This window comes from Cynocephalus volans, chromosome 7 (genome assembly GCF_027409185.1).
Source record: "Cynocephalus volans isolate mCynVol1 chromosome 7, mCynVol1.pri, whole genome shotgun sequence".
Lineage (NCBI taxonomy): Eukaryota > Metazoa > Chordata > Mammalia > Dermoptera > Cynocephalidae > Cynocephalus > Cynocephalus volans.
The window spans coordinates 130,933,965-130,958,021 of record NC_084466.1 but is presented as its reverse complement, the minus strand read 5'-3'; the positions used below and the strand labels follow the sequence as shown (position 1 = coordinate 130,958,021).

The 24,057-nt window shown below is 42.7% G+C and overlaps 1 protein-coding gene across 1 annotated transcript in view; it reads right to left on the bottom strand.

Moving 5' to 3' along the window:
* LOC134381996 (ATP-binding cassette sub-family C member 2-like) overlaps positions 1 to 24,057 on the bottom strand; it is a 55,443-nt gene that overhangs the window by 15,846 nt on the left and 15,540 nt on the right. Inside the window, exons 7-19 of the mRNA XM_063102017.1 lie at positions 22,743 to 22,971; positions 20,618 to 20,781; positions 19,637 to 19,814; positions 16,624 to 16,878; positions 15,834 to 15,899; positions 13,835 to 13,972; positions 13,154 to 13,300; positions 11,470 to 11,554; positions 10,260 to 10,326; positions 8,482 to 8,608; positions 6,847 to 7,023; positions 5,702 to 5,869; positions 2,988 to 3,168 (exon numbers count right to left, since the gene is read on the bottom strand). Coding sequence (XP_062958087.1) covers positions 2,988 to 3,168; positions 5,702 to 5,869; positions 6,847 to 7,023; positions 8,482 to 8,608; positions 10,260 to 10,326; positions 11,470 to 11,554; positions 13,154 to 13,300; positions 13,835 to 13,972; positions 15,834 to 15,899; positions 16,624 to 16,878; positions 19,637 to 19,814; positions 20,618 to 20,781; positions 22,743 to 22,971 — 1,982 coding nt within the window. The remainder of the gene's footprint in view (positions 1 to 2,987; positions 3,169 to 5,701; positions 5,870 to 6,846; positions 7,024 to 8,481; positions 8,609 to 10,259; positions 10,327 to 11,469; positions 11,555 to 13,153; positions 13,301 to 13,834; positions 13,973 to 15,833; positions 15,900 to 16,623; positions 16,879 to 19,636; positions 19,815 to 20,617; positions 20,782 to 22,742; positions 22,972 to 24,057) is intronic.

Here is a 24,057-nt window from a genome sequence, read left to right as displayed (position 1 = left end):
CACAGGTCTGTGGACAATGGGAGAGAATTCTTCTCTGATCTTGCTGGGTTCAGCAAGGGATCCTAGTTGTACACAGGCTGGAACATTTTGCTCCATAAATACTAGTTATTAGTCCATCTTCTTATTGAGAAATACCAGAGTGAAGGACAAATGGGTTAATATTCCACTTGTAGAGTAAATTGTCAAAAAGGAGAAGAAAATTTTCAAAAATATCTAAGTTCCTTTGGAGCAAGAAAGTACTTTTAAGGATTGTGGTAGACCAATAGAAGAGTCACCATTCCCAGAATTAACTAAAGAGCTGATTGCAAATTGAAAATGCTCATCTTGAAGGTTACAAAATTTAATAATCTTGTATTACTTTAAAGCGTTTTTGAAAGTGAAATCAAATGTAAAACATAGTGTGGGATTCAGAGGGAATGGTAGAATAAGGACCTCCAGAAACCTTCTTTTCTATAAAAGGAATGAGAGCCAAAAATTGTCCAAACCAACTTTTTTTACAACTCTGAAATTAATGAAAGGCTTGCAACAATTCGAGGAGCATCTATTTTTTTTAAAAATGGGTAAATCTTGTTAAGAACAGCATGTTTTGTGGTGGTTTACCTTATCCTATTTTATTCCCCTCTTCTCGGCTGCTGTACCTAGAAAACCTACAGCTGTACAATCATAGTAGTCATGAAAACAGCAGCCTAGCAACCACTGAAAGGGGCAGAATGGGTTCAGAACTCCCCCAAAAGTCCCATTCCTGGAGAACTGTCATTATCTCACCTGTCTGGAATTCCCTGAAAACCCTCATTCACACAGCTTGTCTATATTTGACCTAACGTGGAGCTAGCTCAAAAAATCAGCAGCAATTGCTTAACATCTCAGCATCCTGAGGTGGTGATAACACCTGGAGCATACAAGAAGCAGACCAAAAACTTAAAAGGGAAAGCTGGAGAATAAGATGTCCGCAGGAGGCTCTGATATCTCTGATATAGTCCTGTCAATCTAGAATTCCACACACATGTGTAGGGCTGTGTACATTCCCTGAAAAGACTGTAGGAGGTCCTAATCATTCACTACTGGCTAACCCTGTGGCCTTGTCCAAGCAGGAAGTGATGACTGAAGCAGAGAAGTAAATTGCTGGAATGTTGAAGAAATGTCTAAACACACACACACAAAATCTTTCAGCAAAGGCTGAGAGACTTCCTGGTTTCGGTCATTTAAGGATCTCTGTCTAATCATTAGTTAACCACTACTCAAACCAAACAGAGACTTCAGTGACCACACATGGTAAGGAATACAGGAAACTAAAACTAAACAGAAGAAACAACAGCAACAAACATCAAAAACAAAGATAGCCAGCAAACCACCAGAAACTAGGAGAGAGGCCTCAAACAGATCCCTCCCTAGCATCTTAAGAAGGAACTAATCCTGCTGACACCTTGGTCTTGCCCTTCTAGCCTGCAGAAGTGTGAGACAACAAATTTCTGTAGTTTAAGGCATCCAGTTTGTGGTACTATGTTACAGCAGCTAATGAAGAAACTTAATACATGCAGCCAAAGTTGATGCAGCTCATCTTGCCCTCCTTCCCTTCACTTTGTTCCACCAAGTCCTAAGTCCCATAACCAATACAACAGTATGCTAGGCTCTGGGGTTTACAAAACTGCTCAGAAATAGCCTCTCAATGTTCACCAGAACAAGGGCTTACAGGGCTATTTTGCAAACTGTCCTTTATACATAAAAGGATCTTCATGTGGGCCACCTATCCATGGGGGTTTATAACAGAAACCAGAATCTCAGATTCTAGCAAATCAGAAAAAAGTGTTTAGAATCAGCATAGGGAAACTGCCCAGGTCATGGTGACATGGTTGCAAGCAATAACCTAGGGATTTCCAACATTAGACACTGCCCTTTGCTTGGGACCTTCATTTCCCACTCCAGGCAGGTGCTTTTAGTTTTATCCAGGCCAGTGTCTGGAGCATATAAAGGCTGATGAATAGCTCTAACTTGTATTCTGCTGGTTCCTGGCACTCTTGCCCCACTCTCCTGGCCTAGCTTCTGGTCCCTGTCACCCACACCATCCTGTTCTTAGTTCCTACCCTGTTCTTCCAATGTTTACAGACTTCCTGGTTTAGATCATTTTTTCCCCAGAATCCTCTGCTCCCCAAAGTGGTTTTAAACAATCACATGTCCTGAGGTCACAGTCAGAAAATGCTCCCACTTGTAAGTGCTGTAGCTTCTGCCTCATCTGACTGATTTCTGGAATGCCCCTGCATCCTGTAGATCTTGTTTTCTCAGTCCTGATCTCTTGCTGGTGATCACTACCTGAAGCTCATAACCAGGACGATGCACAGAACTATTGCTGGCAGAAGCTTGGGAATGGGCACAGTAAACAGGGCTCCATTGCTGACTGGAGCTAATCCATGAACCCAGTGTTGGTGATATTGGAGGCTACTCCTATGGTATACTACGAAACTGGCTAGTGATGTAATTTTTGATGGTTCAAACATCCTGTGGATTTTGGTGTAGTAATCAAGATCCCTTTGTTAGGTCTTACCAAGAATTTAGCAGCACACTCTTAGTGCCAGGCTATGAAGCCATCCAGTGACTGGTTTTAATGGATTTGATGTACTTGGGGTGGGATGTGTGTGACTTGAATCAATAGGAGCATGGCATGCCCAAAAGAGGGCCCCTTGTGTCATTGGTATTCCTTCCACAAGGGGTACTCATCCATACCTTCAGTCATACGCTTCTCAAGAGTGTCCCATGATTGTATGTTAGAGACCAGGTGACAAGGGTGAGCCACCGGTTTGGCCATGGCACAGAGGTTCAATTTCTGTGTTCCTTACAGAGACACAGAACACAGAAAGAGCAGAGTTTGAATCTCTGGGTAATTCACTTCCAGATCTAGTTCATTGGACACTGAACAGTTCAGGACGTAGATACTAGTTTACCATTCCCACCCCTGCCCGAGGTACTACCCTGTTTCCATCTTCCTTACATACCTGTGGCCTCCCCTTCAGGACCCGTACGTTTTATGAAAGTTTTCAGGTTCTTGGCAAACACTCCTTTCTTGGCCATCAGAGTGCTGTAGGATCCTTTCTCCAAGATGGTGCCGTTCCCCAGAACCACAATCTCATCCACTTGGGGAAGAAAGTGAATGCTATGTGTAACCAAGAGTCGAGTCTGCAAAGATAACATGCAGTTGTGTTGACTACCTTATGTCCACCATCTTCTCTGGCTGACTCTGAAAGGGGAAACCACGTCCATTCACTCTGGGGCTTTGCTTCAAAATTTAGCCCTGACCACTCAGCCTATTTTACTTCCTCTTTCCTTCACTTCATCTTAAGACTTGACCCTATGTGTGAAATGAGACTCCTGTCATCATGGATCTGCTCAGTTATTTTTCTGTAGTAACAACGAGGTTTGCCCTACACACGTTCTCCTGCACGTTCCCGCGTAGTCAAAGGTTGTGCTTAGGAACCTCATGTCAATGAGTATCAGTATAATTGATGCATCCAAAACTAACTAAATAGCTGACTAACTGCCCCTTTCACTTACCAGGTAACCAACTGAACTAACAAGAACCGCTCAGATTTTTCAGCATGTTAGAGACACTGGACGGCAGAAAACTTTATTTTTAGTCCAGGCCCTCCCTGGTGTTGAAGACTTGGCATCCCTTACACTCCTGTCTATCGACTACTGAGATAATAATGCCACTCAAAGAAAGACAAACACTTATGGGTCAGTAATGAGGCTTAGTTAGAAGGAATGGCGTTGAGATGGGCTGTGGAAGAGAAAACCTAAGCCCACTGCCTCTGCTCTCTACTTCACAGCCCACAGAGATTAGGTCCCTCTCATCTGTAACATCGAGGAGAACCTCATCCCTTAAGTCTCATCTCGCAGCCAGCTCTGTGGTGCTTTACCTGAATCCCCAGGGAAAACTTGAGTATTTCTCCAGTATTTCCACTATAGTTTGTACTGATTACCATCAAAACAACTCATGTATTATAATATTATTGTTTGCTTTTGTGTGTCTTCCCATTAGATTTTAAGTTATTGAGAGAGAGGACCACAGCTTTCCATCTATGCATGCCTAGCCTTTGTAACAAAGTTGGCACAGGATGGGTATTTACTTATGACTGAATAAAACCAAGAAGGCCTTAAGGACGGAAGACAGGACCAGGAATAGGAGGGGGAGTGAGTTCCTACTGTCCTATTGATGCAAAACAGAAGCAAAGGGCCTCAGTGCAATAGCAGCCCAGGTCTCAACAACTCCATCTTCCTCTAATGAGCACCATTCAAGAAATCTCGAAGGGACCAGGCCTAATACACCTGGAGTCTCACTGTCCACTGCTAAAGGAAACACCTCCTTTTCCAATTCATCTCACTGTGTCAGGACAAATGTGCCAACTTGCGCATGATAAGAAAAGCCTAGTCTCCACCTGTGACCAGCTCTAGTGTCTTGCTCTGGCCACTTTTCTAGTACTATCTGACAGGGGCATTGTAAGAATCAAATGAGACCATGCAGTTAACATGCTTAGCACAGGCCCAGGACACTGAATACTCAGCAAGTGTTAGGTGTCATTTGTATGCTCAGGTTGAGTGCAGGCATAGCTTTCTCATACCCTGCAAGGCTCCCAGGGAAAGTGCTTTCTTAGAGCTCTAATACCTGCAGGATAACATGTATCCCACCAGCAAGGTTGGGTCCTCTGGGCTGTTTTCTGACACCAACCAATTCTCTCACACCACTTGAGTGTTCAACAATTCAATTCAATTCTTACACTAATTACCTGCAGTTAGCACAGACCCCACGGTGTTAGGACTCAGTCTCATGAGAGTGCCCCCTATTCAGATGCCAGTAACAAGGCCACCAAATTTCTGACCAACTGGCTATAAATTGGGTGTTCTGTCTTCAGGTTCCATAATTTGCTAGAATGGATCACCAATCTCAGGAAAACACTTTAGTTATGCTTATCAGTTTATTATAAAGGATACAGCTCAGGAATAGCCAAATGGAAGAAATGCCCAGGGCAAACTATGGGGTGGAGATGGGGGGTGAAAACTTGGTGCCCTCTCCGTCCACACCACCCTCCCAGCACCGTGATGTGTTCACTAACCTGGAAGTCTCTAAACTCGTTCAAGAGTTTTTATAACCCAATCTCCAGCCCCCCCACCCCCAACTTCCCTACCTGGAAGTCAGCGAGTAGGGCTGAAATTTCCAACCCTCTGTCACTTGATCTTTCTGGTGATCAGCCCCATCTTAGGCTATCTTGGGGCTCTACCCTAAGTCATCTCATTAGCGTAAACTCAAGTGTGATCAAAAGGGGCTCACTATGGATGACAAAAGACACTCCTATCACTCAGGAAATTCCAAGGGTTTTAGGAGCTCTATGCCAGGAACTGGGGACAAAGATCAAATATATTTATTACAACCACAGAACCAAAGGTACTTTTTATCATAATGAATCATCCTAACAGGTTCAATGTCAGAGCCACAGAACAAGTGTCAAATTATCCAGTTGCAGCATAAGTCATGACCTCACAATGGGAGTCTTCATGTGGGAATCTCCATTGACACCAGTCTGACATATACCTCCTCAGGAGCCCAGGGGACAGATAAATACAATCTGCTTTAGGATAACAGCTGTCCCAGGAGATGTGTGGGGTCCCCCTTGCCCCCGCCCTTATATTTTCATCACTTCAAATGATTTCTTACCTTGCCTCTCAACAGGCCGTTTGGGCCCAAGACCTTATTGAAAATGTGTTTTCCCACATGAGCATCCACTGCAGACAAGGGGTCATCTAGAATATAGATGTCTGAATTTTGATAGACAGCTCTGGCCAGGCTGATCCTCTGCTTCTGACCCCCACTGAGATTTATACCCTGAAGAAGAAAATAATTTCTATGAAGCACTACTTCCTAGTCCTACCTTCACAGTGTCAAATAAGGAAAGAATAAAATAAATAAATAAAGGGAAGAAATTGGCCTCGATAAGGTATCAAGGCTTAAAAATCTTACAAGTTCCTTTAAATAAATAAATAACTTTGATTCATAAATAAGTTTAAGCTCAATAATTAACGGTACACCCAATTTATCATTTTCTATCTTATAAATTATGTATTTAATATTTTTGTTACTTCCTTCTCCATGAGAATGTAGAGCTATATTGGAGCAGAGATTTTCTCTATTTTGTTCATGGAAGTAATACCAGCACTTAAAACAGTGTCTGGCACATAGTAGGTGCTCAATAAATATATACTGAATTAATGGACAAATTCACTATAGAGCTGTATGTACACTAGTCTTTTAACATCTCAAGATCCTTGCCCCCAAAAGATAGATACATTAATTTGTAGTAATGGGGAGGGAGGATAAAAACATCCTAAATATATATTATTCACAGATTCCTAAGTACAGTACACTACATCTATATCATAAATACAATAAAGAGATTATAAATCTATTTTTTAATAAGGTATTTAGTAATATGAAAAAATAATTTACAATAAATTTATAAGTATTCAAAGCAGATTTGTAGAACCCTCCTCTGGCCTCACTATATACAGAAGTAGAATCAGGACAATTTTCTAGTGCCACCTCTGTCCCACCACCTGTGAGGTCAAACTTGGGCACTGTTAACTTAGCCTCTCAGGTCCTTTGCCTCATCATCTTTGATCTAGATTACGTAATTTCTATATTTGCTTCCAGGTACGAAGTTTAACAATTCTAAGTTACTTGCACAAACTGTTTGCTTCAAATGTGACTACCAAGGTTAGTCAACCATGTGCTTCTTCACCATCACCCTCACTTTTTTCTTCATTATTTCTTAACCCTTCAGGGTCCCTTGTTGTCCTAAGTACCTTTTCTCCAATCTCAGCTAGGTCTCTTCCAGGCAACATTTCCAAGTCTGGGAGGAGGGCACAGGCCTCCAGAATTTGCTGGTACCTCTTTTCATTCAACTCTGATCCAAAAAGGATGTTGTCTTTTATGGTGCAATTCTGAATCCAGGACTGCTGTGGAACATAGGCAGTAGTGCCCTAGAGGGAAAAGGGTCAGACCACATGACAGTTGTACCTCTATAAATGCAGTGTTGAAGAATGGGGTGGCGGGAGGGCGAAGGAGCAAATGGAGCTTAGATTTGAAGAACTGTGTGTCAGGCTGACTGAGCATCTGATATTTACAATGCATTGTTATTTACTGCACTGACCAGGGAGAAAGATTCAATGTCCTATTCACCATTTAAAGTCCCCTTCTTTGTACTATCATTTTCTAGCCATGATCCTCAAAATCAGAAGATGAATGCACATGCTGATTCTAGAACAGGGTTTTAGTCAAACCCAATGGGTTTACTAGGATCAAGACAGAACTAACACTGACAGGGGAATGGTACAGATAGCACTCTAGGAAGCAAGAACTACGAGGTTGGAATTAGGATGCCAGAGTGGGACATGAAACAGGTCATGTCCAAAGAGAGGCAGAGACTGGCAAATGCCCATCTTTGAGGACGAATTCAGTTATGATCTAGCAAGAAAAAACTTCCCAAAGGAGTAAGGAGACAGTTAAATCTGTAAAGTCTGCTCTGCTATAATACATGTTTTTAAAAATGCAAATTAGCTCATTAGTGATTGGTAAATCAGGGAATGATGTAAGTATACCATAAAAGAAAAAATGGTACTTAAAATTTTTACAAACAGGTCAATATAAAGCGATCAGTTGTAAGCTTTCTCATATTTAAAAAGATCTTTAAAAAGCTGAATAGCTATAAACATGTCTCTGGTGCAAATAGTGGCTACTTTAAAATTCAAAATCTCTCTAATTTCCTGTAAATTAGGCTCTCTGGGGAAGTTTACAGTGCTGATAAAGATGCCATGACAACATTTTCCTCAATGTTAAAAAAATCATAAATGACAAAAGAAGTCAACACTCTACATCATGTTTTTGTATTGGAAGCCAATACTATGAAAGATCTAGCTCACAAAGGAGGAGATGAGAGATCCAAGAATAATCATGGTGTTGGGTGGAAATGTGCTGTTGATTTTACAGTGATACTGGTCTTATTGTTTTTGTTGTTATTGTTACTGTTGGTATTGTTTTTGTTGGTACTTTACTTACAAAGACATAAATTTTTAGTGATCTGCTACAACTATTTTCCCTTACAGTTTTGCAGAATGTGAGGTTTTCAGAAACACATGCATAGACATAGCAGAAAAGCCTATACTTTGAATGAAGACGTCTCTAGTCAACAGTTTCCACACTTTAGTATGCATATGAGAACTGCTTGAATAGCTCATTAAATATATAGATTCTTAGACCCTTTCCCCAGAGTCTAACTATATAAGCCTGGGATGGGTCAGAGAATCTGCAGTTCACAAATCTACCAGATGTCATCAAGGCCCCACCTACAAGGCCTCAGTGCATTCTCCCAAATGAGGAAACAGCACTAAGTGGCCCATATTTGAGGGTCAGAAGTCTTCTCCAGTGGCATTCCCTCTCACCTTGATGATGATGTGCCCGTGGACATTTTCCATTTCTCCCAGCATGGCTGATATCAAGGAGGATTTCCCAGAGCCCACAGGGCCCACCACAGCCACCAATTGGCCTGGCATAACATCCAGGTTCACACTGAAAAAGAAAAGTGTCTTTTAAGGAAATGGGGGTTGGGGGGTGATATTCAAGAGTAGTTCAAACGATTTCTCTGAATTTCCATGAATTCTGGCATTAGTAGATTTTCTCTCAAAATTGGAAATTTTAGTGATTTTTATTTCAATCTCTAAAAGACTACAGAATGAGCCCTCACTTCTCCAACTCATCTTTAAATTGTTTGTGCCAAATGTGGGTTTCCAATGGAAAAATTCTCCTAGAACCCACGTGGTACCATGGAACAAGACCCTAGTGGGAGCCTGGAGACCTGGCTTGGTTCAAATCCCAACTCTGCCACTGCCAGGCTGTGTTATCTTGGAAGGTCACTTCTTCTGGACTGAAGACCCATGTTTCTAAACCAATGGGGTTGGACTAGATCAGCGTTTCCCAAATTTGCTATTCAATGAGTCACCTGCAGCACTTGGTGAACCAGATGCCCTGGCCCCTCCCCTGAAGGTTGGGCTGTATCTGGCTGAGGAGGGGCCCACATTGGGCTAGATTCCTGGGAACCCTGTGTGCCAGCCCTAGAACATCAGGAACTTCAAGAACTTGTTCAGTCTTTCTGAACCTGCCCACTGAGCTGAACTTCTTCCACACTTATAGCAGTAAAGTGGAAGAATGGAAGCTTTATCCGGTTTCTTCTCTGCACAGGGAAGCTTTAGGGTTGGGAGTGTTCAGAGCAGGGGCTCCCGCCCTGACTCATCACTGGGCTAGCTCCAGAATCAATGTCAAAGGCTGGCGGAATAGGAGAGAAGGATGAGAAGTCATGGGTGTGGCAGTGGGGCAGTAGGTGTGCTCGATTGTAAAGAAAGGAAGACACGACCTGCTCAGGCTCCTGGTGTATTCTGTGTGTGCTGGCTCCGTGGATGAGTTGGGTGTGCAGTTACACACAGTGTTTAAGAGACACACTACCTGCAGCAGCATGGCAAGAAAGGGTTGGCTTAGGGCAGCACACCTGCATGGCAGGGAGGTGGCCTACCGGGTGGGGTGTGAGAATGGGTTATTTTTATGTAAAACTCCAGATCTCAACTTGAATCTTATAGATAAAGCTTCCATTGTCCAGTCTGGGGAAAGTCATATTCCAATGTTCCTGATTACTTTCTTTTTTTTTTTTTTTTTTTGTCTTTTTCGTGACCGGCACTCAGCCAGTGAGTACACTGGCCATTCCTATATAGGATCCGAACCTGCAGCGGGAGCGTTGCTGCGCTCCCAGCACTGCACTCTCCCGAGTGCGCCACGGGCTCGGCCTCTGATTACATTCTTAAATGAATGTATAAACTAAGACTGAGTTCAGGTTCTTGTGTGTAACCCCTACCATACCCAGAGACCTGGGTCATCTGCCCGCTCCATGTTACTTCCTTCCATAATCTGGAGCACAAATGTCTTCACAGGTTCTCAGCTGGACATTCCGAGTCCCACAGTAGGAAAGCAGGTGGCAAATGCAGTTGTGAGGAAAGAGGCTCAGGATCTTTGCTCTCGGCCCATCCTTCCAGGGGTTTAGCCTGCACTAGTATTTAACTGAACACATGCACACACCTCATTTCCCTATGTGTTCTATTACAGGTAATTTTCCAAGAACATGACAAGCAAAGAGAATCCTAAAGAACAACAGGATAGAAAGAAGACAACTCACTCTCGGACTGCGGCTTCCAAGTCTTGTTCCCAGGTAAAGGAGGCCTCAGAAAACTGCACAGCTTTGTCTGTTGAGGAAAACACCCTCCCTTAGTCAGATGTATGTTCTCTCATGTCTTTCTGTCCTTTCTCAGCTCTCATGTGCCTCTCCTTGTGTCTCTCCTTCCGCCATCAGCCCCTGAGATCGCCTCTGTTGGGTGCTGGCTCCTACACTAACAGGAGGAAGTGAAAGTTCCTGGCATGAAACAGAAGTGGTCTGTGTACAAAGTCCTTTTTGATTCAGGAGTTGGAAGCCTGTTTGTAGCCCAGATTCCTGACCTACAGATATTCTGGGTACAATCCCAGGCCCTCTGTTGCCCAATCCCTTTGTATAAATTCTACCTTATATAATTCCTCCCTACACTGGATTCCACATTCATTTCTCACTCTGGCTGTGGATGCCCCCCAATCCTTAACCCTTGTGAACAGGTGTGTTCTTTCACTCCAGGCTACCTTCCCAATTCCATGAGCTTGGCTCCATCTTGAATTCTGCTTTCTGGATCCTTTGCAGGTTTCCCTGCACTATAGGTCAGATATGTCCCACATATTGGAAACTCAATCTACTTTGTAAAGTCTTAAGAGGATAGGAAATCTAATTATGATATTTGAAAGATGGAGCCTTTGAGAGGTGACTGGATCATGTGGACTGTTCCCTCGTAAATATTAATACATTCATGAAGTTATGAGTTAACATGGGTGTGCTTCTGATGGCTTTTAAAGGAGAGCAGTGAGAAGGACAGCTCTCTTCCTCTGCCATTATCTCACCATGTGATACCTTAGGCATCACTGAAGCCTGAAGAGAGGTCCCACCCAGAAGAAGACCCTCACTAGATGTGCCCTATGGACCTTGGATTTCCCAGCCTCTAAAACTGTAAGAAATAAATTCTACTTCTTTATAAATTACCCAGTTTCTTGTATTGTATTACAAGGAACAGAAACAGACTACTACACACCACTATCATCAGAATTACAGGCCCAGCTCCGCTTAGCAATGTGCCCTAAGCGAAACCATAGTTTAAGTAACAACAGTAAGCTTATTATGCAAGCGTGGGTTCAAGGCAAATCCCGTAGGTCTCCCTTTCTATCAGTTTGCTGCTGCTAAGTACTTGTGTATCAAAATATGGTACCAGCACTAAGAATAAGTGTGGGAAGCAACTTTCAAATTCATTTACCAAAATTGCAGTCATGTCGAATGGCAGATGTGTCCAGGTCATCCCCTCCCAAGTACTTCTCTAGACGGTCTATGGAAACACTGGCCTAGAGAAGGACATAAAGGATCTCAAGAATAAAACATTCAATAACAAGAACAAGCAGGGAGGGGATTTTGACTTTGTCATCAGCCCATGATTTGCCATTTGTCACAGCTGGAACCTCCTGTCCCCCAACTCAGACTTAGCCACACCGCAGCCATGGGAGCCATCCCACCCTGGACGGAGAGAAATTAAGATACTCTATTTCAATCTCAAAGAAAACTGAGGGAGTTCAAATGGACTGCTATCTCCTTCCAATCTTTGGCCCTAGTTCCACAACCTGCCTTCTCCTACCTTCCTCGAAGGCAAAACCCTCACTTATATCTGGTTCTAGTAGCTTGGCCCCTGGCCTGTTCTTATTTAACTGACTCTATGCCATGATGACCCATACACTACCCTAACAGAGCTGCTACTGGACCCTCTGTAGAAGAATTAGCCATGGCATAACAGTGACCTTGCACATTTCACATAGACCACACAGAGAAAGCTTAAATTGCAGCTGATGTAACAGTTGGAAGCACACTTTGTGGTCCCCCTGGAACATGAGAACTTGGGAGGATTTGGAGGAGCTTCTACAAGGATGTTTCTCACCTGCCTCCCTATCTTCCAGGGAGGCTGTCATGAGAAAGTTTCTCGTTGCCACTCAGGCTCTGATGAAGTATCAGGCTTCCTGCCCGTCCCCTCCTTAGGGTGCAAATGCAGGCTGTAAAACAGAGTGCCTCACTGCCCAGGTTGCATTATCATCTGACTTCTTTAGGTTCACTCACATTCTGAGGGACAAGGAATGCAGGGAGCTGACACCTTTACCGATCTTGTGTTTGCCATGTAGTAAATTGTATCTGAAAATAGTATGTTGTCTCTTTACTGGCCAAATCTGTCAGCCTTTCTTCACATCCTCCAGGACAGGGAGATCTCCTAAACACCAGTCCTTCCTTTGTCCTGAGGTGTCTAAAGCCAGCCCCTGCTGGGAACAATGCAGATCACCACACCCTACCCCTGTCATTCTGGCTCAGTCATCATTCTGCCACCTGCCCTGTGCACTTCCTCCTGAGGTCTGATACTTGGCCCACCTTAGTGACTCAGTTTTGAGAATCCAGACATTCCCCCTGGCTCATCCAAGGCCTCCTGACTCCAAACTCATTTTCTGACAGCTCCAGGCTCCCAAATTGCGTTCAGGTTGACCACAACATAGGTTCATGCAAAGAAAGGGTCTTTTCTCTGCCTTTGTGCAATATTTGTCTAATGCTATACCAACACCTCAAAGCCTTGGTAAAATATGGCAGAAACTGGGCTGAGAAAATGGTTTAGGAGTGTTCCCAGTACCAGGAGTAATAATAATAATCTCACCAAATGCTTTCACAAGATCATCTCCCTGTGAGTTAGATGAGATTGGTATGATTATCCTCATTTTATATTCAGATAAAGGGCGACTCCGAGAGCTCATGATTTTATTAGGATCAAGCCACTCATCTCTAAAAACCAAACAGATCTCTGTGTATGAAATTTCACTAATAGAAGCAAGATGTGAGATATGATAGGCCAGTCATTCTGGACTCTAAGGCTTTTAACCAGAGATAAGCAGTTAGCAATGAGAGTTGCTACCTACCTGGAGCATGGTGGAGATCACCATGGGAAGCATGCCCATGGGAAAGCGCAGGATATTGAAGAGGGAGATGGAAGTGAAGGCCTTTTCTGCATCCAAAATATTATTGCTGTCCACCAGGACGTAAACAGAAAATGTGACTACACACACCTAGAGAGAGCAAGGTCATGAGAAATTTATTCCTAGGAGGACCCAAGGAGGCTTGTGCTGAGCTTCAGGACCACAGCATATGAGAGTTGAAGCAGCCTTAGGTTATAGATGAGAAAACTGAGCCCAGGAGAGGAGAAAATATCTTGCCCAAGGTCACAAAGTCAGTTAATTGATTTCCAGGACTAGAGCCTGAGTCTCCTGTCTCCTCTGTCACTCTTCCTTCCATCATAGATCCACACCACTTCCCCCAAGAAGATAAGAAGCCCTCTTATGCAAATCATTCCTGGATACCACATTCATGCCAAAAATCCTGAAAACTTTCTCTGGACTGCTGGACCACCAAACAATATACAAGGGTTGAGTTGGGGGGCACAAAGTAGGAACAGCATGGGGAGTTGAAGAGGGGGACTAGTTCACTTCATTTCAGGGTTAGCCCTAGAAATGCTAGATAGTATATGAAAAAAAGACCTTCCTCTTCAGGAAGCTGACCCAGGATCAAAACATACCCAGCCCACTGACCCCTCCACTACTCACCAGGACTGGAGTTAAGTATAAGAGGAATGTCATTATAGCCTGCATCACACTAAAGGTCAGCAGGTTCTTGAGCTCTTTCTTCCGAAGGTTGTGAACTTGGTCTTTGAATGAAGGTTCCCAGGCAAAATATTTCAGGATCTAGTAGGTTAGAAAAGAGCACAGCTCACAGAGTTGCCAGAAAAGGGCAACAGGTGCATCTGATCGACTCATATTTTAGGATATGAACCCCAAAATTTCAGGAGCAGAAGGCCAGATTATAAAGTGTGATTACAGAAATGTAGCTGTATTTGTTGAAATTTACTACATACAAAGCATTTCACATACATTTTCTCACTTAATCCTTATAACAACCTTAGTGTGACCAACTGTCTCTGTTTGCCTGGGACTACGGGGTTGCACAGAACACAGGCCTTTCAGTGCTAGAGCCTGAGAGGTCTGGGCAAACCGAGGCAAGTTACGTCACCCTACTTCTGTAGAATTACTGTCTCCATTTAAATGATAAGAAAACAGGCCGAGAGAGGCTAAAAATCTTGCCGCAAATCACCAACCTAGGAAGTAGTAGAGCTGAGATTCAAAACCAGATCTTTCTTTTAATTTTGCCACATTAGCAGAAAGACATATCAGAGCTCTGCATGGAGAAATATCAGGGAGTAAAAGGAGCCTCTGTTTCATTTTCAAGAAGTTTAAGATAATTTTAAAATCCATGAATTCAAAACAATACATTTTTTAAAAAGAAGATATTGGTAAAAAAAAAAAAAAAAAAAAAAAAGGAAAGTGTTGATTGGTCACCATTGGAGAATAAAATGCATTATTTTGAAATCTGGTAAACAGAGAAAAAGAAGCAAGTGTTTATACTTCCTATCCTGAACCAACTTCATTTTAGGATAACCCCCAGAGTGTCCAATGTAAATGGTTTGGAGTAAAACTCCAGCCTCAGTGTGTCTTACGAACTTCCCAGGTGACCTTAATGTGCGACCAGGGTCACAAACCACTGCTCTAGGTGAAAGAATGGCAGGAAACTTTATAACAGATGAATCAGCTTGGCAATGCCTAGACCCACAGTCACAGCATTGCCATTTGGAAGCACATAGGACCACTTGAGAGTAACCTTGCTCCCTCTCCCAATCAAACCTAAATCTAAAGAAGCCTATAAATCTAATTATTAACTTACAGGAAATAAAGGAAACAAGATAATCTCCTTTCTCAAATATGACAACAAAAGAGATAGAGATAGAGAAAAAGGAACTGCTGCAGATTAAAAGCACTATCAACCAAATGCAATGCATGGACATTTGGGGGATCCTTATCCAAACTAAACAACAGTTTTTAAAAGAAGACATGTATGAGGTTTTGGGGAAATTTGAAGATATCAAAGAATAATAGTTAATATTTTTTAGGTGTGATGATGGTATCGTGGTTATGTTAAGAAAAGGAAGTCCCAGGCTGACCAGTTTCTCAGTTCCTAAGCAAGTGTTATAACACCAGGGTCGAGGGTTTGGATCCCCATTCTTGCCAGCCACCAAAAAAAAAGGATGTCCTTCTTTTACAGGTACATAGAAGAGATTACCAAAGAAATGACATGACATCTGAGAATTTCTTTAAGATAATCTAGCAGGTATGAAGTGGGATTGGTTGTGGTAAAATAGATGAAACTAGTTAGGTCATTCTGATAATTGCTGGAGCTGGGTGACAAGTTCATGAGTTCATTATTTCATTCTCACTTTTTCTGGGTACATTAAAAAAATTTAACAGTAAAATGTAAAGGCAAAACAACACAAACCATTTAGGGTAAATAAATAGAGATCAAGCTTCAAAAGAGGGCCTGGGCAGGATAGTAGGAGATGAAACAGGAGACTTGTAGGCAGATGAGTCAGGAGTCAGGTGACGCACAACAGGCCCAGAAGCAGGAAGCCACAACCTCTACCAGGGTTTGTTAAAGGCAATAAGCCCACTGTTTCTGTCATTGCACACAGAGGGACACCAACGCTTGGCTTCTCACCTTGATTCCACTGAGAATCTCATTCATGATCTTTAAACGTTTGTCCTTATTCTTCATATTTATGGCCTGCCAGGAAAAAGCAAAACAAAAACAAAACACACTTCCATGGAAGAGGGTCCAGGTTTGCTGCAGGTGTTAGGCATTGGGGGCACTTGTGTTTGTCACTTAGTGAAAACGTGAGGTGCCTGGTGATGGGATTCATCTTTCTCCACTCCTATCTTAGCCCACTCTGCACCTGACATGCCCACCTTCTTTCTGATCCTTGAACTTGACGAGCTTGTTACTGCCCCACAGCCTTTGCCTGACTGTATTCTCTTCCCAGGTTGTTCCTCCTCTGCCCTGCCCAACCTGGGATTCCTGGAAGAGCTAAGGACCGTCTGTATGTGGCCTATCCACCTGGTGGATAGCAGCATGATTGCCAGGACTTAGGCTTAAAGTTTATATCACTTATGTGATGGCTCTGCATGGTTGGTTTTGTACTGCTATGATGGAGAAACAAGGTCAAGAATCAATGTGCTGAGGGCGGCCCAGCAGAGCAGAATGGAAGGGTTATATGTGGTGTCTCTGGACAGTCCTTCCCTCTGACATGAATGAAGGTAGAGTATGTAAACCCTAAGAGTGGTAAGAAGATGAAAAAGGAAGATAGAGAAATCTGGGTACATTTGGGATGGTGGAAAATCTCCCAGCAACTTTGCCTTACTCAAACTCCCACCAAGAATTAGAGTGGAGTAAGCAAAAGAGTTTAGACTTTAAAGAAGGCATATATCTCCAATTGACTCTGTACTGTTACCTGAATAGCCTTATTCTTGGCGGCCAATATCCCATTAACTGGGATAAGGAGCACCATCACCCCGACACCTGATAACACCGAAGGTCCCAACTCTCTCCACAGGAAGTAGATGGATAGGACAATCTGCAGAACACTTGACCACAGCATGTGCATGAAGCTGGCCACATCCATGAGTTTCTGGGCATCCACGGACATCAGGTTCACTGTTTCTCCAACAGTGTACTGCTTCCTGGCTGAGTTGGATAGAGTCAGTGCCTATAGAGAAAGATTGGGATTGGGATCCACGGATAAGGCCAAGGACACTGGGGAGTAGAAGGGGAAACCCAGAAAGTGAGAGCACAATGGAAGGATGGGCTCCATATGGAAACAACTTCTCCAAGGGACTGTGACTTCTTGCCTCCAAACTTCGCACACAAACAGTGTCCTCTCATTTTTGATCATTCTTTCCTCCTATTTCCACCTTCCTCCAACCCCATCCATCCACACACTTCTTTGCCCAGAAAACTCCTATTTATCCTTTGTGTCAGCTGAGTTGCAACTTCTTCTGAGAAGACTCAGACTCCCAAGTTTGTGTTAGATACTCCTTCTGTGTAGTTCCATAACATCCTGTGCTTACCTCTGTCATTACATTCATCAGAAGGAACTGTAATTATTGCGTTCTTCTATTTCCCCGCCAGATGTAAACTCTGTGAGGGCAAGGGCTACATCCGTCCATGTCACTACAGTATTATATTGTACACAGTAGGGAGTCAAATACTGAAGGATGGAAGAGAAGGAGGAATGTATGTGTGGAGGAATGTATGGAGGGAGGAAAGGAGGCAGGGGTGGAAGAAATGAGCGTGTATTGATTCTGGCCTTGGAGACTTCTGATGTGACAATGTTATTTAGAACCATACTCTTATAAGGAGGTTACAACGATTCCCAAGAAGGACAGAAATTTTATAACAAAGAGGAAAGCTGCAGAGTTCACACATGTGAAGTAAAATCACTTGTCTATTCTCAGGAATTTGCAGGTAATATCTAGATGCCTGAATCTTGCAGTGTGGGCTTTCTGTTCTCATGTTAGAGCGATACTTAAAATAATCCCTTGTACAAATGCAGCAGAGCACTGAAACCAGCTTGCACTATGTTCACCAAGACATCTTCTGGTGTGGCCTGCATCTTCCTCATAGCAGAGGACCCTTCTTCCAATTCCCACAAAGATGGTCCTAGATTCGTACATCCATCCTCATCCCAGAAGCTCTACTGTCATCATAATTCACCAATGCATTCTTTGGAACATACCAGGATTATTGGTTGTGCAGTAAAAAGAGGGAAACTTCCTAAAATGTAAGACCACCAAGGCCCAAAAGGAAACAGCCCACTGCTGTGCCTCCCCTTTGGTATGAAAAAGCAAACAGACAGACAGACAGACAGCATATAATTATCCTTTAAGGTAATCACTACACATTTCTTTTCTTAATAAATCTCAATAACGTAGAAAGGTCATTAATTTAATCGCAATACCCTTGTCTGGGGTCAAGAACTGGCTATGAGATTGCAGATAGTGAAATTATCTTAGCCCTAGTTCTCTGTAAAATAGGAATAATGCTCTTCCTTCACAGGGCTATGAATTGAGGATAGACGTGAAAAATGTTTCATAAAGAGTGAGCCATTGTCTAAACATATGAAATTAGTAATTTTCTTTCAATCTTTTAATAATGATATTTATGTGAATGAAGGTCTCATTAAGGGCTCTATTTTACAAACCTTTTTATTGATTGTAACATTTGCAAAACCTGGAATATATTAAGAATCAAAAATGATGGGAATGAATAACACTTGTAAAAGTGCACATTCATAGAAATGCTTGAGATAGTCTAGTTAGTGACCTCAATACCTGGAAACTAACAGAAATTCAATATCTCCAGAAGGAATAAGGAGATTAAAAGATCCATTTTAGGGAAGACAAATTCTAGTGCGGGGGTATCTGGGAGTTTAAAAGACTTGACCAGACTTCTGATCTAAAGACATTTGGATTACATGCCAGTGTTTCTCAATGAGTCAATATCTACTCAAGGAAGACAAAGACATATTGGTGTTCCAAGAGAGGAAAGCAAGGGAGGAAAGCAGGAACTGTACTAGAAAAGTCACTTTGATGGTAGAAGAAAAAAAAGAAAAGGTAACTGATGTTCTGACCTAAAGAGAGCCCTATCTCCTCATGTATGAATTTGCCCCTCAAGCTCGTAGTCACTGATCACAACTACTATATTTTTATTTGTTAGGGGATAAAATGAGACTTCACCTTGAGGACATAAGGGAAAAACAGTTGCCCTGAGAAAGTTAAACCTTAAAAAATATATGTGAGAGTGAAAATGAGCAAAATCATCTTAAGGAAATAGAAAAGCTCCCAAGTCTACAGAACTCAGAAAACACATTGCACGTATTTACAAATGAAAAAAAGAGTTAGGCAAAGCAAGGTTTGATTAGTGCATAAAGATTACAAAAAGGAGTTGCTAGGCAAATGTTAGTCTGGGAGATGGAGCCCTGGCTCATGGAGCATTCTTCTCTCCCTGCAAAATTGTTTGTAATTTGAGATGAATTTACCAGGTCTCTGAGTCAGGTTTCACTAAGGATTGGGGCTAAACGCTGGTGGTTTCATGAGTCTGTCTCTTGTTCAGCTTATTTTCTGACTTTATATTCTTTCCCAAGGCATTCTTAGCTTGTCTAGAGGGAGGCAGAGAAGAATGGATATCTGGCCCTTCAAAGCCGAGAGGCAGATCCTGGGCAGCAAAACAGCCTGCTAGCTTCTCCCTGGGGTGCACCTGCATTGCCCCTGCCCCATGCCTTATGACTGTGAACTCATTCTTTGTATTCTAATTTCCAAATGAATATCTAAAGGAGGCTGTATGGCTAGTCAAAGTCAACCTTTGAGATCAGTTATAACTTCCACCAAGTTTTCCTCAATCTTGGAATAAATGCTCATGTTTACTAAGGGGATTTTCTTTGGTGATACCTGGCATATTCTGCTTACCTTCTTATATACTGAAGCCATGATGATGGTTCGTACACTCATGCCCAGCACAAAGGACAAATATAAATAATATTGTTGGCAGAGAGACTGGAGGAGAGCCACAGCAGATAAGAGGATCACATAGATATATCCAGTCCACACGTATGCATCACGGTCATTTGCAAAGGAGATCATCCACCTGCCAGAGCAAACCAAGTAAGTGATCCCCTTCAGGCCTTCAAGGGCCCCTCACTTTCTTCGTGCAGAGCCAGCTACCCTACCCTTAAACAGTAGGTAACAAAAGTGACCAGATTAGTCCAATGCTTTTGGAAGACCTAAGCTCCACAGTCTTCCCAGTGTTCTTTCTTTCTCTTGGAGATGAACAGCAAGAGCTTATGGTTGATTTCCATGGCCGCAAAAATGAATAATGAAGGAAACACCCTATAGAGCTGCCACTGCAATGTTCTGGCCCTGTCGCCCCCAACCTCCTGGTAAAAGTGGTTGTGTGGAACAAGTTGATTCATTTCTGGACTATGGAAGCCTGAAAAAGAATTAGGACATGCATCCAGCATGAGTTAGAAGGGCTTCTCTTGAGGTGGTTCATTCCATAGATGGTGGCAGATTGCAAAGTCTTGTCATAATTAACCTGAACCTCCCATGGAAGACTGTGACTGTGGAGAGATGAAGTTAGTTACCCTCCTGGGGTATACGCCCACCTCTTGGACATGGTCAGCCCATAGCACTCTGTTTAACAGGAAAGAGCCCTAACAAGTACCTGGCCTTCTATGAGGGAAGGGACACGTAAAAGAGAGAGGCTAAAGTATTCATCATCTTAGATCTTGAAAACTGTCTTGCATGCTTCATGAACACAATGTCATAAAAGGAAAGAAAATTATGAGCATTTAAAAAATGGGAATTTAATAATAAGCTCCTGCCTGCATACACAAGAGGGAAAAAGGAGGGTGGCAGGTGAGGCCCTGAAAGGACAACCCAAGAACTCACTTCAGCAGCTGAGGACTCAGGAATGAGGAGACATCACACACTAGCTTCAGTAGGACTGCTTTCAGGAGCACCATATAGAAAGTTTTGAAGAAAACCTTGACCAACCAGGACTTGGGAAAGTCTTTTGTGGGCCCAGACTTCCTTTTTTTCTTTTTAGCTTCTTCCTAGATACAAAACCAAATGACAACAGTGTCCACAGAGTTGTGTAGTGTAAGACCTCGTTCCTACTCTGAGCAGCTCCAGAGTGTTAAGACTGTGAGCTCTGTTGTCCTCTCTGTACAGGTTTTGATCTTCTCTTTATTGTCTAACTGCTGTCCACCCTTCAAGCTGTCATTGCTGTTCCTCTCTCTCTCTTCTAATGGATACTTGCAAATCTATTTTGGGTAAGAAAACCAGGCAACTATACCAGTTAAAATACCACGTAAAATGAAGAACAGACTCTGAGTGGAGACCAGAGGGACAATTCTGAGAGTGAAGGGCATGGACATGGTAATATATATTTTGGATGTTTAGAAGACTTTTTTGTTCTTTTCTTGCTTGTGGTGGTTGTGAGATATTATGGGTTGAATTGCATGTTCCCAAAAGACATGTTGAAATCCTAAACCCCATAAACTTCAAACATGCCTTTATTTGAAAATACGGCCTTTGCAGACGTAATCAAGTTAAGATGAGGTCATTAGGGTGGGCCCTAATCCAATATGACTGGTGTCCTTATAAGAAGACAAGAGACAGACACAGACAAAAAATAGCCATGTAATGACATAGGCAGAGACTAGAGTGACACTGCTGTAAGCCAAGGAATGCTAAGGACTGCTGGCAAGAACCAGAAGGTAGAGGAGGAAAGGAAGAATCCTCCCCTGCAGGTTTCAAGGGAGCATGGCCCTGCCGGTATCTTTGTTTCACTCTTCTAGGCTCCTGAGCTGTGAGACAATAAATTTCTGTTGTTTTAAGTTATCCAGTTTGTGGTACTTCATTATGGGAGCCCTAGGAAACAAATAATTGAGGCATTATGATTCATTTATCAGTCTCTTTTTCCTATGTTTGGCCTCCTCATTAAATACTTCACAGTCTCAGTATGCCCCAGATTCCAGCTTCTCAGCCTGTTTCAAGGGTTTTCTACCAATGACATCCTCCCATAATTTCTCCCACTTAGGTCCTGTCTGCTCACTCTCTCTTGCCTGGACAACTGGCCCAGCCTTCCACCCAGCTCCCACTCATGCTCCACAATGATCCATTCTCCAGGCAGCAGACCAAGTAAGCTTTTATGAATATAAATCCACTCATATTACTCCTCGTCATAACCTTCCACTGGTTTTAAATCAGACTTGAAATAAAATCCAGACTCCTTACTATGGCTCACAAGGTCCACACAGCTTAGTCCCTATCCACGTCCCTGAGCTCATCTCACTTTATGCTCAGCCTTTCTCTCAATGCGCCTTAATCTTCTTCCAGTTCCCTGAACAAGCTACGCATGTTCCCCTCTCAGCCTTGGTCTCCTGCTCCTTCTAACTGGAGTACACTTCGCTCTGACTGTCCCTCAGACTCACGGTTCTCATCATGTGGGTTTTTGTTCAGATATCACCTCCTCTGAGAAAACCTCCCCTGTTACCCTGTCTAAATAGCAGCCCTCCACTCTGAATACGTGAAAATGTTTTATTTTCTTAATATCACTTAATTACTCTCAAAGAGTAACATATTCATTGGTTTATTGTTTATTTTCTAGCTCTCTAAAGATGGGTGCTCTTTCAGGCAAGTTCCTTGTACCCAGTGCCCAGAACAGTCTCTGATATACAGTTGTGCTCAATCAGTATTTTTGAGTGAATAAATTAATAAATTACCTCCTAGCGTTCACTCCTACCCAAGGAATACATTCTAGTAATGCTAAGGTATTATTTAAAAAAGAGAAAAACATTTTATTATGGAAGATTTCCTATATACCAATAGGAGAGAGAATAGTGCATTATATCACTAAGTTATGATTAGTATTGTGAATACTGCTAATAATACAAAATGCACTGAAAAGCATAAAGTGCTGTAAAAATGTAAGCATGGTATCACTATGATACTGATGTCCTCTTGCCTGAGGCATACAACACACTCACACAGACACTCGTGCAAAAGTTACCAGGACAAGGACATCTTGGCTTTGACTCCTGTTCAAGCCATGCAGACTGGCTCCAGAGTTCTGCTGGGAATTCTTCTGCTGCCGTCTCTGGAATGCCCTCCTGGCTTTCTGCAGCTCTCTTGTCATGTGTGTTTCAAACTTGCTCACTACCGTCTTGGTTTTAAGCTCTTCACCAATATCCCAGACATCTTCGAGTGTCAGAGGGTGCTTGTAACCTTTCAGAATCATGCTGGAACAAGAGTGACCGACAGGCTGTGATCTCCTCACCACCTCTATCAAAACCTGCCTCCCACTCCTGGAATGGAGTGATGGAAAGAGCAGTTTCTCCCTTGCTTCAATATCCCAAATCTCCTAGCACTTTGAACTTGACAGAGGAGTGGGGGAGGGTAGAAAGGGGAACAGGTGGGGGCAATGGAATGTGTTAGAGACAACAAGAGAAGGGAAAGGGGAGGGACACTACTGAATTAAGAGCCCAAAGAGCATCACCTCCCCCTGCTCCTGCTCCTTCCTCCTCAAGCACTGGCTGCTTCTTTGCTGCTCTGACATCTCCTTGAGGGGCCTCCATGACAGTCTTATGAAATGGAGCAGACCCCATGGCTGCCTCTCTACTATCCCTCTATTAAGGGCTGCTCAACCTAGGGTTTAAAAATATGAATGGAAAATAAGTTACATCTTCATTTGTAATAGGTTCTACCTGAAATCTAGCCTTTCCTTCTAATATGAGTGTAGGCAACCAAACATAGTTGTAAAAGGAGTACCTGGTGCGTTTGTTACCAGGAAAAATTAGAGATGTTTTCATGGCTCAGTTATGCTCATCACCACTTTGAAATTATGATCATTATTAGATCTATCACTAAATCTGGTTATTTAATGCATTAATAAAGAATAACATGTATCATAAATTTGTTTTTAAAATATTTGGATAACTATATTTCAATATATTTAGTTTCCTTTATAATCCCATGTCTTTTATTCTATGCATTTAAAACATTATCTGAGAAGGGAGTCACGGGTTTCACCAGCCTGCCAAAGGGGTCCACGGAATTATAAAGGCCAAGGATGCCTGCTCCAGATGCTTTGGCAGCCAAGGCTGCCTCACTGCCTGCCTCCAAGTTTTCCCTGTTCTGCCCTACAGCCTCCTTCCTCTTCTCCTGTGCAACTCTCAGGATACCAAGAGCAAATCCCCCTATATCCTCCCCTCAGCATCCCAATCCGCCAATGAAGGGGCCAAATTAAGTTGACCTGTAAGTTTTAACACTCTCTGTTTCTAAGTAGAAGAGAAATGGAGACCACAGGAGGTATTTTTAACAATTAA